Raw genomic sequence first — 17226 nt, 5'->3', positions numbered from 1 at the left:
TATACTCAAATAATAACATTTTTTTTTTGACTCAAATAATAACATTTAATCCTGCAAAAAAAGTAGAGAATCACATCCATGAGAAATGAAACTTTATTAAAAATTAAAGTCAACATCACCAATATAACTTTCAATCTCACCTTGCATTCAATCTTTCATGAACTATTTATTTGAATGCATCTTCTCCATTGTTTGAAAAAACATACATCATAATATCGTGATGTAATGTTTGGAATGTGAGTAAAGTACTAAAGTGTGTAAATAATGTTTGGAATGTGAGTAAAAAACACTGATTAAATAAAATGCTCGAAATTTGTATTTCCATTTTGGAAACAAATGTCGTATCAACATGAAATTTTCATATTGATGCCATGCTCGTCTTGAGTTGAGTTTGCCTGAATCCATATATAAATGGTGATATAAAGCACAATTCCATATATCCTGCATCAATAAAATGGTAGAGATTAGTCGTGGAATTCCTTATCCAAAAGCCTTTTTTCTTTTTTCTTTTTTTTTTGGTAAAGCAAAAGCCTTTTTTCTAGTAGTGAGATTTAAGAAAAATTTAAAGTATTATAATTTCATAATGTAGTGTGTAAAAAGGAAAGGAGATCCTCTCATGTGTGAATTTCCTCCGATTGCATCACAACCACACATTTCATTTTTGTGTCTACTGTTCCTATCAACAGAAACAAGTTGGACGGTTGAGATGTACACTGGACTGTCTCCGGTGAAAAATTAACCGCAGAGGATCCAGTCTCAAAGATAAGCAACTACAAAGTACATGAGATGACAACCTCTTTGCTAACACGCAAAACCACCAACACGGTAACTTTATTTCCATGTAGGAAATGTTAAATTGCAAATGAAAACTAGATTACATATTCAAATTAGGGGAGTGAATTCTATCCCATTACATTATAATTATCAAGTGACATATGATCCCTTAGAGATGAAAATATTTAAAATTGATCTATAACTTTATCGTTTGTAAAGAAATAACGTTAAAGTTAATAACATATATGCTTTCTTTTTTTAGTCATTGTGTTAGTGTATATATACCATAGATATTTTTTCCCTTTTATTTTATTATTTTTTAAACTTCAATTTATGAAGGACTACTTTTATATGATGGCCACTGTGGTGAAAATATAATTCAAAATAGGTTCAAGAACTTTTTAGTCTTTACACAAATCCTTTTAAAACGAAAATGAAAGTATTAAAATTTTAGAGGCTTATACCCAACCACAAAAGCTAGTTTGAGGGTTGAGATTTGCAATACACTTATAAAGGCTATCTATGTCATATCTCTAGCTAATGTGGGACTTCTAACACACCCCCTCACATCCAGAACTGAACAAGCTGGAACGTGGAATCAACAACAACGGGTGGCCCAAATATGGGGGTCTCCACAACAAACAACCAATGGATCTAGGATAGACTCTGATACCATATTAGAATTTTAGAGGCATATACTCAACCAAAAAAGCTAGCTTGAGGGTTGAAGTTTACACTACACTTATAAAGGCTATCTATGTCATATCTCTAGCCAATGTGTGACTTCTAACACCGATGTGGGACTTTTTAACAAAAAGTGTGGACATATTTTAAAGAGTTTAAAGACTACGCACTGTCAGTGTAAATTAATTTTACACTGACAATCAATAAGAATGAAGCATTCTTCCACATCATATTAAGAAAGTGGGGTTTAGTGGGATGATGTGGCGGAAAACATGGCTGGTATTGGTTGACAGTGTAAAATTATTTTACACTGTCAGTACATATTCTTTTTTCTCTATTTTAAAACAGAGAAATGCTATGTGGTGCGAAGGAATACAAGCACGACTGTATACGGATACACGTGGCAGTGGTTTTATAGTTTTTATTAAAAAAAAAAAGTAAAACATGACTAAACACAAATTGTAATCCAACGGCAATTGTTCATTCGTCGTTTTTCGTCATCTATGCTCTCGTACCATTTAGCTTTTTCCTTTAAAACCAAAACAAAATAAAAAATATCCTTATATTTTAAGAAACTTCTATTTTTTTTACCATGATATTGGTACGAAATTTTCACTGCCGTTAATGATGACTAGTCTCCACTGAGGAACATGTAAAACACACAAAGTGAGTTCTCATCTCCCAGCCGAATTTTCTCCATACACGTGAGCGAGAAATTGAATCCCTAACCACATGCTTAAGAGACCAAGACAAGACCCTCATCAGTTGGACGAATTCAATATAAGTATTTTTTTTTTGACACAATCAATATTGATAACTATATATAATATATCTATTTTAGTCACACAAAAATAATTATAATTTTTTTTTTGTCGAAAAATCTCAAAATGAAAATGTGGACATATATTGTTTGGGCCCAATTTGATTCATAATAACAACTTAAACAAGGCCCAATTAAATCACTACCTCACCCGGTTATCCCTATTCAAAAACCCTAATTTCTGTATTCTTTAAGCTCAGTGGCCGTAACGCGAGCGAAGACGAAGCTGAGATCCAAATCCACATTTCACCATGAAGGTTTTCCTCTGAAACCCTAATTTTCCTTTGATTTGATTTTTTACTTTTGAAACTGAACCGCATAGAACTTGTTTTGCAGTTTAACGTTGCAAATCCTACCACTGGATGCCAGAAGAAGCTGGAAATCGATGATGATACCAAGCTGTAATCTTTTCACCTCTTCCAATTTTTCCGTTTTTTGTGAATTTTTTCTGATGTTAACAATATTCTGTTGTATATTGCAGTCGAGCTTTTTGGGATAAGAGACTCTCTCAAGAAGTTTTGGGTGATGCTTTGGGTGAGGTATGTTTGGATCTAGAATATTATTTGAGGAATCATTAAATTTATTTAGGAACTTTGATGAATGTTATACGGATTATTACTATTACTATTATTTATTTTAGGAACTTTGATTAATGTTATACTGATCATTATTATTTATGTTATTTATTTGTGATTGTGGTGCTAATAGGAATTCAAAGGCTATGTTTTTAAGATCACTGGAGGCTGTGACAAACAAGGTTTTCCAATGAAGCAGGGTGTGTTAACTCCTGGGCGTGTTCGCCTTTTGCTTCACCGAGGTATAACTCGAGTTTTTTGATAGTGAGGTTGTTACTTGTTAGTTGTTATTATAGTGAGGTTATTTTTATACTTGATATTACATGTACTGTGGTTTGCACTATAGTTGTTATACTTAAATTATATGTATTGTGGTTTACATGCATTATAAGTGTTGTATGCTCTTTATTATATAATGTAATTATATGGTTCCTTTTTTGTTGATGACTTGTTGAATCATTCTTTTTCAAACAATGAACATTTCTGTTTTTCTTTTGAAGTTGTATTGTATTTGTTGTTTTAGAGCATGATAGAGGACTCTCTTAGAAAACCCTTGTTAAGGATTGAATGTTTGTTTGAGCAGGAACTCCTTGCTTCCGAGGATATGGAAGGCGCAATGGAGAGCGAAGGAGGAAGTCTGTTCGTGGTTGCATTGTCAGCCCAGATCTCTCTGTTCTCAACTTGGTTATTGTGAAGAAGGGTGAAAATGATTTGCCTGGTTTGACTGATGTTGAAAAGCCAAGAATGAGGGGTCCCAAAAGAGCTTCCAAAATCCGTAAGCTTTTCAATCTGTCCAAGGAGGATGATGTCAGGAAGTACGTCAACACATACCGTCGTACTTTCACTACCAAAGCTGGTAAGTTTATTATCCATTCTCTTTGAATGATAATGTGCTATTTATATTTAGTTTTGTTCTTCTATTAAAAAGATAGGGCTTGGAGAATAACCTAGATAGGATTTATCACTTGTAATATGTTGCCTCCTATTTTAAATTCATTTGTTTTGAGGTTACTACATTTTGGAGTGCTAGTCTGATTGATTAAACTTTGTTGTTAAACTTTGAAATTACTGTATGATATATATTGTTCACACTTCACATCACATAGGAAATTATGTAATTCAGTTCACCACTTTATAGCCGAGTGTGTAGAGCAAGATGACACTTTGATAAAAATGTGTTTCCCTTGTGACCATTTTTTTAAAAATTGAAAAGAAGCTAACACATGCTGCTTAAGAACCTGACTTCTATCCCTTCCCACTCAACTTTGTATTGTATATTAATGTTATGTTATTGTTAGAATTGGATGATTGAGGTTGATAGAAGGAGGAACACCCAAATATAAGAACAGAATAGGAATATAGCGTAACTTACAATTGTTATAATTGTCATTAGTATGTTAGCTGTAGGAAGTGAGTTGAAAATTATTATTATTAATAGCAAGTTGAAAATTATTATTCCATAACTTTTGAGGAAAAGTAGGATCCTCCTTTCATATGCTTGTTTGATAGGAGGTTGCTTTGTTATATCAGAAGACCCATTTTCAAATCGGATATTAATTATGGTCATTACTGTGGGTCTATAATTTATGGTTTATCGTCAGAGTAATATGTGTCTGATTGTGCAGGGAAAAAGGTGAGCAAAGCACCAAAGATTCAGCGCCTGGTCACACCCCTGACACTTCAAAGAAAGAGGGCAAGAATTGCTGATAAGAAGAAAAGAATTGCCAAAGCTAAATCAGAGGCAGCAGAATACCAGAAACTTCTTGCATCCAGGTTGAAGGAGCAAAGGGAACGACGCAGTGAGAGTTTGGCTAAGAAGAGATCAAGGCTCTCCACCGCAAAGCAAGGTGCCACAGCATAGGCTGTTTTGGACAGATGAAGTTAACACTTCACCTGAGTTTTTGTTAGTATTATTTTGTTTACATGCTTTTGTCATCGTATTTTGTTTATTTTGGTAAATTGTTATGGTATTTTGTTCAACAATGTTGTTTTAATACTTTTTGTCGTCAATGAGTGACCTCTTGATATAATAGAATTTAACTTTACCTTGATTGAATGAGTGACCTCTTGATATATAGTCGGTATCCATAGTCCTGTGCATGTCTTTTCAAACCCTATTGTGTTCTTGCTGTGTTTGATGTTGAACTATATTACTAAAGATTAACTCGGAAGCTAATAGCCTTCTTGCACAATTGGATTGCCACTTGAAGGACACCAAACATATATTCACAGAATTAATCGAGTCATTTTTTCACGTTGAAAAGAGCTTGAATTGAAGCAATGAATTTCAGCTTTGCACAGAACACAGCTTCAGAACCAAAGTTAACATAGATTGAACACTTCTTATTTTTCTTGACATTTGCAGATTCAGTTTAAAATGTAATGAGCGGAGTTGTTTTTTAAAATATAACACAGCTAAAAGAAGTTTGTTGCCATTAGTTTTGTATACTTTTAAAGTTTGAGACAAGTTTTTTTTACCGATTTTGCAATCAGTTTCTGATAAGTGTTAAATAGCGTTGATTGTACTAAACTGGGTTGTTATTGTCTTTGCTTAATAAATAAACATCTCATCAAGCTTTGCAACTAAAGCTAAACGAGTATAAATAGAAGTTAAAATGAATTTAGTTCAAAATTGCGATAAATATAGCAAGGCAAAACGTATTATAGAAGAGACTGATATATCTTGGAATTATAGATCTATTTGTAGGTTGTCTTTTGCCTCTAATTTACATTTACCAAAGAATCACAGTTTGAGGAAAGTTCCTCTAGAAACTTTGCTATTTTGAGGTGTTTTCTGCTACTCCACAATGCTCCTCCACAACGAAAGTGAAATAAGCATGCTCTCGTTCTTTTCTCAAACAAAGAACTTCAAACTCAATAATGCTAGTTTAGTTTCACCCTCGATTGCAAATCTGTAATAGGGCACTTTGAGAAGATCTTCTTAGTAATACATCTTTACAAAATCCGCTGGTAAAAAATATTCAATTGTACTGTATTAGTAAGTTACGAAAATTTGAAATGTAATGCAAAATAAGTTTTTGCATAAACTAAGAAATTAAACTCAAGTGATTAATGAGGTTCTGATGAAAACAATTATTATTTCTCGCTGTCAAATTCTAAACTATCGAACACCCTTTCTGAAGAACCTTAAGAATTAATACAAAACCATTATGTTATTAGATGAATTCTAGTGGCTTATGTTATATTAGATTTGTTCATTGCACTCGAAACTATTATCTCTTCTCACCACAATATGAATTGAAGAGTACTAGTATTATGCAAAGAGGTTCATCCACACACAATCCACATGGACTTAAAAGATAAGTTAGAACTTAGAATTACACGGGCAAAGGAAATCCACTAGTTTTACTTCACGTCACCACAAATAAACATTTACCCAACAATGAAGCACGTGGCAAATTTGTAAGCAAACGTGGCAATATAACCACACGTGGCAACCACACATGTTTGCCACCTTTTACTTCTAACATGTACTCCTCGTATAACGGTGACAAACCGTTCACTTTATAAGTCGATCAAATTTCATCACCAAAATAGAAAGAACACATAAGTGTGATAAAATCAAACACAAACTCAAAGAAACATGGCTGCAATGTTCATTACAAAAAATGTACTCTTCCGCTTCTCTAAGTCATTCCCTAATGTCCCTTCAACTTCACTTCCCAAACCCTCTAGAGTCTTCTTCGCTTCAGCTTCAAACCATTCAGACGTAAGTTTACTTCTTCCATACTTCAACTATGCACTCACACTCAGAGGATTAAATAGTAGTGTCACATTAACAAAAAATATTTGTTCGTGATATTCGGTCAAATATGATTGATGTAGTCACAATTGCAGTAATAGAATTTGAGATTTTAAATTGTAGTTGCAGTTGTTGCATTGCTGTCAATTTTTATATTGTGGCTCAGATAATATCCTAGATATTTTAAATAGGAAACCACATTTTTGGCATGTGAAGTCTAACTTGTTCAAACATTTTGTTAGACTTTTACATTGAATATATTAATGTGCTTAATAGAGTATTTAAGCTATGAGGCTCTTCCATAGATTACATTAGTCTAACTTGTAATTTAAGTCATAATAATTTGTGCTTTCATTGATAGTTGGATCATAGAAAGGACTACCTATAGATTAGATTAAGATTAGATTAAGGGCTTCTGAGTGAAGCCACCCGAAAAGAAGTTACCGGAAAAGAAAGAGTTACATCGAGTTAGTGAGTGAAAGCCATTTCAAATGATCCTCATTCGTGTTTATATTCTCTATGCCGGAGAGTATAGAGTATTCTTCTTGCATCCCGATCCCCACAGTTCCTTTGCATTTGATATCCGCAACTAACTTGTAACCAACTTTTATTTCACATATATATATAGTATATATATATTTGGTTCATATATTTAAGTGTTTTTAATTAGTCATTTTGATCTTTGGATATAATTTTTTAATTCTCAAATGTATTTTTTATCGATCAAATTAGTTTATAAAATTCGATAAATTTAATATGTACCAAAGATTCATTAATATTTTGGATATTATTTATTCCAGTGGAGAAATGCAGCAGAAGGAACAAGAAACACTTCAACTGATTGGGCCTATGATCGATCTTCAACCTCATCAAAGACAAGACGCGATGCAGATGAAATAGCTGATAGAGCAAGAGAATCGATGAGCGAAGGAGTAGACTCAGAGGACATCAAACAATATGCATGGGATGCAAAAGAGAAGACAAAGGATGCTGCAAACAGGGCTGCAGATAAGGCGGAATATGCTGGAGACAAGGCAAGAGACTATGCTTATGATGCCAAGGAAAGAACCAAGGATGCTGCAGAGGGTGCTGGAGAGACGGTTAGAGACTATGCTTATGGCGCAAAGGACAGAACCAAGGATGCAGCAGAGAGTGCTAAAGACTATGCTTATGATGCCAAGGAAAGAACCAAGGATGCTGCAGAGCGTGCTGGAGAGACTGTTAGAGACTATGCATACGGCGCAAAGGACAGAACCAAGGATGCAGCAGAGAGTGCTAAAGACTATGCTTATGATGCAAAGGAAAGAACCAAGGATGCTGCACAGAGTGCTGGAGAGACAGCTAGAGATTATGCTTATGGCGCAAAGGAAAGAACCAAGGATGCTGCAGAGCGTGCTGGAGAGACCGTTAGAGACTATGCTTACGACGCAAAGGATAAAACCAAGGAAGGAGCAAGTTACATGGCTGATAAAACAAAAGAAGGAGCTGAGAAAACAGCGGAGAAGACAGAGGAGGTTGCTGGGTCGGCGACTCAGGCTCTAAAGAATGCAGGGGAAATGGCGAAGCAGACCGCCCAAGGAGCATGGGAGACTGCTAAGGACGCGACACAGAAGATTAAGGAGACGGTGATTGGGAAGGATGATGATGATGATCACGGTGGTGGTGGTGGTGCCGGTGCTGTTGTAGATGAACATGTTCATGAATTGAGGAGAAAAGGTTATGGGCAGAGTAAAGATCTTGGTCAGAGCAAGGGTTATTGAAAGGAAGAATTAAGGCTTTAATTAATTAGTATAGTACTATGGCACGGTTTATCATGTATAGTTGTATGTTTATCAACTTTCAATGTGCAACTATCTTTGTTAACAGAGTTGCATAATTCCCTCAAATTACTTTCACTTTATATATAGTATTAGTATAAATAAAATTGGGCAAAATTACTCCATGCTCTTTTATGTTGGCTCAAATTTTGAATAGATCTCAAATTTATTTTTTATTTTCTCACTTAAAAAATGTTCATTCATAATAACATAATGGCTGATACATATAGTTATACATGTCAATACATCATTCAAAATACAAACTAAAAAAAGGTTTATATTCATTCAAAATAGCACCAAATTTTGTAACATTATTTTGGTCTTTGTGAAATAATCAACAATTTTTTTCGAGTCTAACACAAAATTGATTCCTTCCAATTGTAATTCATGCATTCAATTAATAGTGTTCAAAGCTTCTCCTATATCCACTTTACATATAGGTGAGGACTACATTGTTTTACCAAGCACAAATCTATCCTCATCATTTGGTATACACATGTCAAAATCAATGTGATTTCGTTGTTTTGTAAAGGAGGCATTAACATTACATTTATATTCTTCGACATCTGGTTTTTTCACCGAATTTCACTGTTTCTACTCTGCTGTTCATGCACACTATTGTGGTTGCTGCTACCCATACCAGTAGTTGGGTGTTTCGGCTTAATAGTATTAGCAAGCTTCCAATCTTCAATCATGTGTTTTGCGCGTTAAAAAATTGCAAATTCTTTTAGGTGACATCATTCCATAATTTTAAATTACGATGTTTCTATATGTTCCACACAATCATAGTCCATAATGTCGTTTGCTGCATATCTAATTTATGTAAAACAAAGAAAACTGCATCTCGTGGTCAGTGGCGGATCAGGATCCTGCATCAGGGGGTGCAATTTTTTTTGAAACATAGAAGAAATGACAAAGTCATCGTAAACTCACACACACAAATGAGGTAGACGGAGTTTGAACCCCGATCATTACGCTTGTCATAACAATTTAGGCATTTTTTTACTAATTTAATTAAGACTTACAGGCATAAATATGCCTGCGCATGTTATTTTTTTAAACTTTGCTTGAGCAATTTGATAAAATTTTAAAAGTATATTTGTTATAAAAAAAAATATTTTTTAATTATAATCATTTGAAAATTGAAGGAGGAATATTATCAATATTATTAATCATAGTGATAATATCCATAGACAAAAGAAAAAATATAATAATAACTACTATAAAAGAAGTATGATGTATGCATTTTCTAAGTGGCTCTAGAGTTTTATCTTACCATTAAGGTTTGTTTGGATTAATTTATTTTTGAGTTTATGCAAATAGCTTATGCAATTTTTATGTATTATTATAAGTTTGTCAAGGTAGTTTATGATAGAATAGCTTATAAAAATACAATTTTCACTAGTGTGAATTTATAAAATAGTATAAAAATAATTTATATTGCATAAACTCAAAAATAAGTTAATCCAAACGGGATCATAACTCAAGTCAAGAGTTCTATTTTTTTTAGACTGCGTTTTTATCTTAAGTGGGTTAGTGGATTTTAATTTAAAGCCCAACAAAAAGGCAAGGCGCATTAGTATTTATTTAATGACACGAGAGAAAATGTTTTGGACAAGTGGTGCAAATGGAAGTATTCAGGGTGTGCAAAGTAACAATAATATAGAATAGTAGGTGTAAATTTGAAAAGTCCAGGGTGGTCATATGCACACCCTCAGTGCTGAATAGATCCGCCCCTGCTCGTGGTTGTGAGACTTACTTTTTTAATATTGCGCCACATGCCACTCATGTGCCAAACTTGACAGATGTAGGACATGAAAAAAGAATATGAAGGCCGTCTACTCTTTATATAGTCCAGTGAATTTAACTCAGTTGACAGAGACATTGTATTATATATGTAGGGAACTGAGTTCGAGCTCCGATCATTCCACTGTTAGGTGTGAATGTTAGTTGTGTGTGTGTTAGTATTGTGCTTGGGCTTGCTTATGAGCGTGCACGCTGCCTTGGGCTTGCCTGTCTAGGCCTAAGTGTGTTTGGCTTGTATTGCAAGCAATAATATCCTTGCCTATAAAAGGCGCACTTGTGAATGAATAAAATAGCTGATTATCCTCTAATAACCAACATCCACTCATCTCTTTTAAGGGTGAAATTTTTTTAACCACTGGAAAGAAAAAGAAACATAGTATATAAATAGCTCAAACCTAGTTTTTATTTCATGTTGCCACATTTCAACAAAAGAACAAAAATCACGTCGGCACAATTCAACAAAGAGAAAAATCACGTCGGCAGAAATAGATCCAGTACCAAGACTAGGTACATGTGTGAACCCCACTTTTATTTGCCACCTCTTACTTGGAATATTTACAATCCTAAGATAATGATAATGGTGACAAAATATCCAATGAATCTATAAACCAATCAAGTTTCATTTCATTCTCCAAAGAGAACACACACACACAACAACAACACAGTGTCTTCAAACAAAACACTAACTCGTCAAATTAAACTTAAGAAAGCATGGCAACAATGTTGAGCGGAAACACACTCTTCCACACCTCAAAGTCATTCCCTAATGTCTCTTCACTCACTACTCTTCCTAAACCCTCTAGAGTCTTCTTTGCTTCCAACCATTCTGACGTAAGTTAATTTAATATCTAAATATTGTATATGAAAGCCGTTCAAAAAAAAAAAAATTGTATACGAAACTGATAATTATAAGATTATATAAATAACAAAAATAGTCTCTGTCCTTTTCCGTTTTCATGCCTATACTTTTTTTTTTCATGCCTATACTTAAAACCAACGAATAAATTAGTTAAAATTTTAAGCATATCTTATTTCAACTAAAATGATAATATAGGGTCGTCTCTTTCTCATAAGAACTAGAGGGTTAACAATAAAATAATAATATTAGTGTTGTATTACTAATATTTTGAATTAAAATAAATATTATACTGTAAATACAATAAAATTCAGATTTCATTTAGTCTTAAACATGAATAAAAATACAATATTTTTTCATTTTGTGAACAAGTTTTTTTATTTTTTGAATGTTTTATTTTTCAGTGGAGAAATGCAGCAGAGGGAACAAAAAGTATTTCAACCAATTGGGGCTATGCTTCTTCAACAAAGACAAGACGAGATGTAATAGTCGTCAGAGCCGCCGGAGATGACATAAAAAAATCCGCACAAGATGCAAACGAGAAGTCAAAGGACGCTGCGGGTTCAGTCATTGATAAAGCAACAGAAGGAACAAATAAGGCTGTAGAGGCAGCAGAGAGTGCCCAAGAGAAGTCGAATGAGACGGCTGAGGCTCTGAAGAATGCAGCAGAGAAGGCAAAGGAGCAAGCGGGAGGAGCGTGGGAGGCGGCCAAGGAAGAGACACAGAAGATTGCGGAAACAGTGGTTGGAAAGGAAGATTGATTAAGGCTTTAATTAATATATCTTGTTTATGTATGTTTATGTCTCAACTCTACCCTGCCTCAAATGATAATTGATAATATAATTATAGTTTAATGGAAATGCATTGACGGTGTAAAATAGTTTTACATCATCTTTTATCGTGTCATATTAAGAAAGTAGGATGACGTGATAGAAAACATAGTTGATATTGTCCGTGCATATATGCCTTTTCTTTTTCATATAATTACGATATCATCATATAATTTTTTCCTTAGATGGAGAGCTATTTTAATTTGGTTTATATACTCATCAAATTCATGAACACATAATAGTATTGGAGATGAACAATCATTTCAACCAAATTCAATTTGGTTAACATAGCATTGAAGTACTTTATAACTTAATAATGGGTGCTAATGCCTATGATATTACTCATTCAAGCGGGGTAGAGTTGAGAATGAGGATCATTAGGAACCGGTTCGAGGGCTAATGGATTCAAACAAAGGTTTTAGACTTCAATAATTTGGCTGAAAATAAGTCTCAAATTTTTTTTCATTTGGTTAAAGCGTTAAGTCCTCCTAGACACAAGTTCAACCTTTGATATTAGTAATATTTAAATTTATTTATTTTTATGAAATTACATGTAATTTTGTTTTATAAGGTCTCACAAAAAAACTTGTTTTAGACCTCTAATTATCTATTGGGCTGACTCCGAGATCATCATTTGATATCTACTGGAATATAAGGGGCATAACCAATCCTTCTTTAAATTTGGTTTCCTCTTTTTATTTTTGAGGCTTGTATGAGTGATGATAAGTTTCTTTCAACATTTTATTGCACATGAGGAACGACCAACTCAAAATATTAGTTTAATGGATGAAAGAGTCTTACAGTTTAAGTATATCACATTGAACATTTAGTCACTGCTATGCTATACTGTAGTGAAAAATTCGTACCGATATAATTATGGTAGCCCGGCCCAAAAGAAAGTTTTTTACCTATTTAGTCCAATTTAGAGATGGAGGAAGTATCGTCCATCGCTTCATCATCAGCTGCAATAAATTAAATGTTGACGGTAGATTAGATTAGATTTTGTGATTGTGATTTAGTCATATTAGTGTGGTACGTGTTGTATGATTTTCTGGCTTGGTACGATGTTCTTTTGATTTCTCATCTTATTGCGGTATTTGTTTGGTTCAGATTAACATATCAATTTTGCTCAACTACAAATTCAATAGGTCGTCAATTATGCAAATCAGGAGGCACGAGTATGCCATTTTATGCTATTAACTTTGATGTTGTGAGATCCTTTACAGATTCGTCTTTTTCGTTTTTAGCGATATTAAATTTATGCTAGCATTTGATGTACTCTTCTAATTTGAACGAGTGAATATTTTTTCTGTAAAAATAAAAACATTAAAATTGATTAAAGAATGACTCTACAAGAAAAGTCTCATTTAAAGTCACTAGGTTTGGTCAAGTGGTGAGAGATTTGGGTAGTATGTTATAAGTACTGTGTTCGATCCTCAGCTCATTATAAACAAAAAAAAGTCTCATTTACAAACAGATTTTAAAATTACTTATTGACAGAACCACCTTATTTACATTGATTATTCTTGATTATTGTTTTTTTATCATTCCTTGAGAGAAGAGAATAGTTGTGTGTGCAAGGTCGGTCCAACATAATTAGACGTCTAAATCAGATTTAGTTGTGAGACCTTGTAAAATAAAAAAATTATACAAAGTTGTATGAAAAGTAAATGGAAAATCTAAATATTGCTTAAAATTGAGGATTAAATTTGAGTTAAAAAGAATTTGGGTCTTCAATTTTACCAACTCAACAAAAAGATACTAAAAATTCAATTGTAATATTTTGAAGTCTTTATTTTAGCCAAAAATTTTAATATCTAAAACTCTTACTTAAACCGTGATTATGTACACTAATTAGCAAAGTTCACGGAAAATTTAAATGATAACTCAATCAATCTTTTAAATGTGCAACTTCTCTTTCAGTTTCTCTACTTACATCTCCTTTAATTTACTTGTCTTTTTTGTCTTTTTTTTAGTTTTTCCTATGCATAAAAGAGGTTTAACATTTAAAATAAGAGGTGTGTTATATAAACATAAAAAAATTGACAAAAATACAACATTATTTTTTCTCCACTCACAACACGTATATTGAGATTTGCAAAAAATATTAAAAAAAACAAAAATGTAATTTTGTTAAAAAAAATGTGTTTGAATAACATTTTTCTTAAAATAAAAATAAAGTACAGAGAGGGAGTCAGATTATACACAACTCCAACTAGTACGAGAAATGTGTCACCTTGTTTTGTTACATGTCGGTACATTTTGAACAAAAAAACAAAAATCACGTCGACACTTCTCAACAAAAAGCACCAAAATCACGTCGGCAATGGTAAAACTAAGGACACGTGTCACCACAGTTATTTGCCACCTCTTACTTTGAATATATGCAATCCTCAGATAATGGTGACAAACCTTCCAATGAACCTATAAACCAATCAAGAAACACACAACTGTTTCATCAAACCAACAAACAAACACAAATTAAAGTAGTCGAGAAAATTAAGAAAGAAACATGGAAGCAGTGTTCACAACCAACAACGCACTCATCCGCTTCTCAAAGCCACTCCCTAACGTATCTTCAATCTCTCTTCCTAAACCTTCCATCCTCTTCTTTGCTTCCAACCATTCAGATGTAAGTTAACACGAGTCACAATAGTATATATATCATACTCCATCTACTTACTCCCTCTCGTCTTTACTATAAGAGAATTTTTATTTTTTAGATTCATTATAAAACTAATGTATCTAGACAATATTATAGTTTAGATACATTAATTCATTGGAAAACTGATTTATTTGGTTCATAATACAGGTTAGATACATCAATTTTCCAATGTATCTAAAAAGTAATTTTTTGCTTATAATAGTGACTGGAGGGAGTACTTCGTAACATTTTATAAGCAAATTTTATCTTTCTAAGTTCATTATATAATTAATGTATCTGGACTATGATTCATTATATAATTAATGTATCTGGACTATGATACATGTTAGATACATCAATTTTTCAATGAATCTAAAAAGTAATTTTTTGCTTATAATAGTGACCGGAGGGAGTACTTCGTAACATTTTATAAGCAAATTTTATCTTTTCTAAGTTCATTAAATAATCAGATGTAAGTTAACACGAGTCACAATACTATATATATGATACTCCATCTACTTACTCCCTCTCGTCCTTACTATAAGAGAAATTTTACTTTTTAGATTCATTGTAAAACTAATCTATCTGGACAATATTATAGTCTAGATACATTAATTTTATAATGAATCTAAAAAGTCAAACTTTTCTTATAATAAGGACTAGAGGGAGTATTACTTATTCTCTCCGATCACTATTATAAGCAAAAAAATCACTTTTTAAATTTATTGGAAAACTGATTTATTTGGTTCATAATACAGATCAGATACGTCAATTTTTCAATGAATCTAAAAATTAATTTTTTGCTTATAATAATGACCAAAGGGAGTACTTCGTAACATTTTATAAACAAATTTTATCTTTTTAAGTTCATTATATAATTAATGTATCTGGACTATAATATTGTCTAGATACATCAATTATGCAATGAACTTAGAAATATAAAATTTGCTTATAAAATAGACAGAACGGAGTATTTTATAATCATTTAATGTTTTTATCACATACGACATTTTTTAAATTTTTGAACAAATATTAAAAAAATAGTCATGTTAACTAATATCTCTATGACATTGATTAAGAATAAAAAGATTAATTTTGTATTAATATTTTTTATATTTTAAAAATTTTGACGACACAAACTCCAAAATAAGTTTTATATATTTAATTTTCGTTAAAATAATACAGTAATAAAATTGCAACACATGACACTTTTATTTAATTGATCTTCTTAATTATTTGTGTGTTTACTAGTATATCATCATAAAATTAAAGTGTAATATAATGTATTCGAAGTAGTGTGCTAGTATATAGTTAGAACTTAGACGTGTCTATATATAAAACCATCCTTAACAAATTACAAAGATTAATAAAATTTGTATAGTACTCGTGCCGTTTCTTTTTAACTGTTGTTTGAGAATCGTGTAACACTATTTTATATAATCTACTTTTATTATAATTTTTTTCCTCACACTTTGATTATAATTTTTTATTAATATATAAAAATAAATATTAGCATATAAGATATTGTTCAATTTGTCTCGACAAGTATTTTCAAAATATAAAATTTTATTAATTTTTTACAATGAATAATTAAATATATTAGTAATCAAAGTTGTGCATTGACATGTGTACAAAAATCTAAAATGACAATTAAAAAAAAAAACGGACGGAATGGTATTTTTTAAAAAAAAGGTTAAAGTTAGTGCTCAATTGTTAGTATTTTTTACCTTTACCAAAACTTGTAAAATCACATTAATAAAAAAAGATGGAAAACTTTTTTTTGACTAAAAAAAGATGGAAAACTTGAGGATGGGAAAATGTGTATTATATAAAATTGAGGTATATATTGTTGATGTGAAGTTTTACATAACATTTTTTACTATAATTTCCCATCGACCATTATTTATTTTTCTGGATGTTTTCTTTCTCAGTGTAGAAATGCAGTAGTTGGAACAAAGTATACTTCAGCCAATTGGGCTTATGCTTCTTCAACAAAAACAAGACCGGGCGTCGTTAGAGCCGCAGAATCGATAAGCGAAGGCATAGACAACGCCAAAAAAGTCGCAGCAGATGCAACCGAGAAGACAAAGGAAACTGCAAGTTCAATCGCGGATAAAACAAAAGAAGGAACAAATAGTGCTGTAGAGGCAGCAGAGAGTGCTGGAGAGAAGGCAAAAGATTATGCTGTAGAGGCACAGGACAAAACCAAAGAAGCAACAGATTATGTTGTTGATAAGACAAAAGAAGGAGTTGAGATAACAACGGATAAGGGAGAGGATGCTGTTGAATCGGCGAAAGAGGCTCTGAAGAATGCAGGGGAGAAGGCGGAAGGAGCGTGGGAGGCGACCAAGGATGAGGCTCAGAAGATTAAGGAGTCTGTGGTTGGTAAGGAATAAGGATATATGTTCTTGAAGTGAGGAGGAAGGATTATTGAAATGAAGAATTAAAAGCTTTGATTAATTAGTATGTATACTATATATAATTTTGTGTATGCATGCTTCTCAAAATTAATTTCAACATGAATATGTTTGTTAACTTGTGCCTCAAGATATTTCATGTTAGGTAGTCTTTTGACAAAAATAATAATCAAGTACATCACATATTTGGATCAAAGTTTGGAGATAAAATCAATGGAAGTGAATAAATTCAACACCAAA

General features: G+C 32.4%; 4 protein-coding genes across 4 annotated transcripts; all 4 read left to right on the top strand.

The window, feature by feature from the left end:
- Positions 1-2400: 2400 nt before the first annotated feature.
- Positions 2401-4904, top strand: LOC123905523 (40S ribosomal protein S6-like). The gene is made up of 6 exons (XM_045955159.1): positions 2401-2535; positions 2615-2679; positions 2760-2817; positions 2987-3095; positions 3437-3709; positions 4479-4904. Exons 1-6 carry the CDS (start codon positions 2530-2532, stop codon positions 4712-4714), a joined length of 747 nt encoding a protein of 248 aa, XP_045811115.1. The 5' UTR covers positions 2401-2529; the 3' UTR covers positions 4715-4904.
- A 1494-nt stretch (positions 4905-6398) lies between these two features.
- On the top strand, positions 6399-8540 carry LOC123905522 (late embryogenesis abundant protein 19-like). Its single transcript, XM_045955158.1, has 2 exons — positions 6399-6583; positions 7417-8540. Exons 1-2 carry the CDS (start codon positions 6458-6460, stop codon positions 8374-8376), a joined length of 1086 nt encoding a protein of 361 aa, XP_045811114.1. The 5' UTR covers positions 6399-6457; the 3' UTR covers positions 8377-8540.
- A 2387-nt stretch (positions 8541-10927) lies between these two features.
- LOC123905521 (late embryogenesis abundant protein, group 3-like) lies at positions 10928-11995 on the top strand. Its single transcript, XM_045955157.1, has 2 exons — positions 10928-11070; positions 11500-11995. The coding sequence occupies exons 1-2, from the start codon at positions 10951-10953 to the stop codon at positions 11854-11856; spliced, it is 477 nt and encodes a 158-aa protein (XP_045811113.1). The 5' UTR covers positions 10928-10950; the 3' UTR covers positions 11857-11995.
- A 2374-nt stretch (positions 11996-14369) lies between these two features.
- On the top strand, positions 14370-17226 carry LOC123905520 (uncharacterized protein ECU03_1610-like). The gene is made up of 2 exons (XM_045955156.1): positions 14370-14557; positions 16501-17226. Exons 1-2 carry the CDS (start codon positions 14438-14440, stop codon positions 16963-16965), a joined length of 585 nt encoding a protein of 194 aa, XP_045811112.1. The 5' UTR covers positions 14370-14437; the 3' UTR covers positions 16966-17226.

The sequence above is a fragment of the Trifolium pratense genome, linkage group LG2 (assembly GCF_020283565.1).
Source record: "Trifolium pratense cultivar HEN17-A07 linkage group LG2, ARS_RC_1.1, whole genome shotgun sequence".
Lineage (NCBI taxonomy): Eukaryota > Viridiplantae > Streptophyta > Magnoliopsida > Fabales > Fabaceae > Trifolium > Trifolium pratense.
The sequence above is the reverse complement of the archived record's forward strand: the minus strand, read 5'-3'. Positions and strand labels throughout refer to the sequence as shown.

Bases quoted from the DNA above. Each gene is read 5' to 3' on its own strand.
- LOC123905523 (XM_045955159.1), top strand. The intron at 3,096-3,436 runs GTATAACTCGAG...TTGTTTGAGCAG, and splicing joins TCGCCTTTTGCTTCACCGAG to GAACTCCTTGCTTCCGAGGA. The intron at 3,710-4,478 runs GTAAGTTTATTA...CTGATTGTGCAG, and splicing joins TACTTTCACTACCAAAGCTG to GGAAAAAGGTGAGCAAAGCA.
- LOC123905522 (XM_045955158.1), top strand. From the start codon at position 6,458: ATGGCTGCAATGTTCATTACAAAAAATGTACTCTTCCGCTTCTCTAAG. The intron at 6,584-7,416 runs GTAAGTTTACTT...TATTTATTCCAG, and splicing joins CAGCTTCAAACCATTCAGAC to TGGAGAAATGCAGCAGAAGG.
- LOC123905521 (XM_045955157.1), top strand. From the start codon at position 10,951: ATGGCAACAATGTTGAGCGGAAACACACTCTTCCACACCTCAAAGTCA. The intron at 11,071-11,499 runs GTAAGTTAATTT...TTTATTTTTCAG, and splicing joins TTGCTTCCAACCATTCTGAC to TGGAGAAATGCAGCAGAGGG.
- LOC123905520 (XM_045955156.1), top strand. From the start codon at position 14,438: ATGGAAGCAGTGTTCACAACCAACAACGCACTCATCCGCTTCTCAAAG. The intron at 14,558-16,500 runs GTAAGTTAACAC...TTTCTTTCTCAG, and splicing joins TTGCTTCCAACCATTCAGAT to TGTAGAAATGCAGTAGTTGG.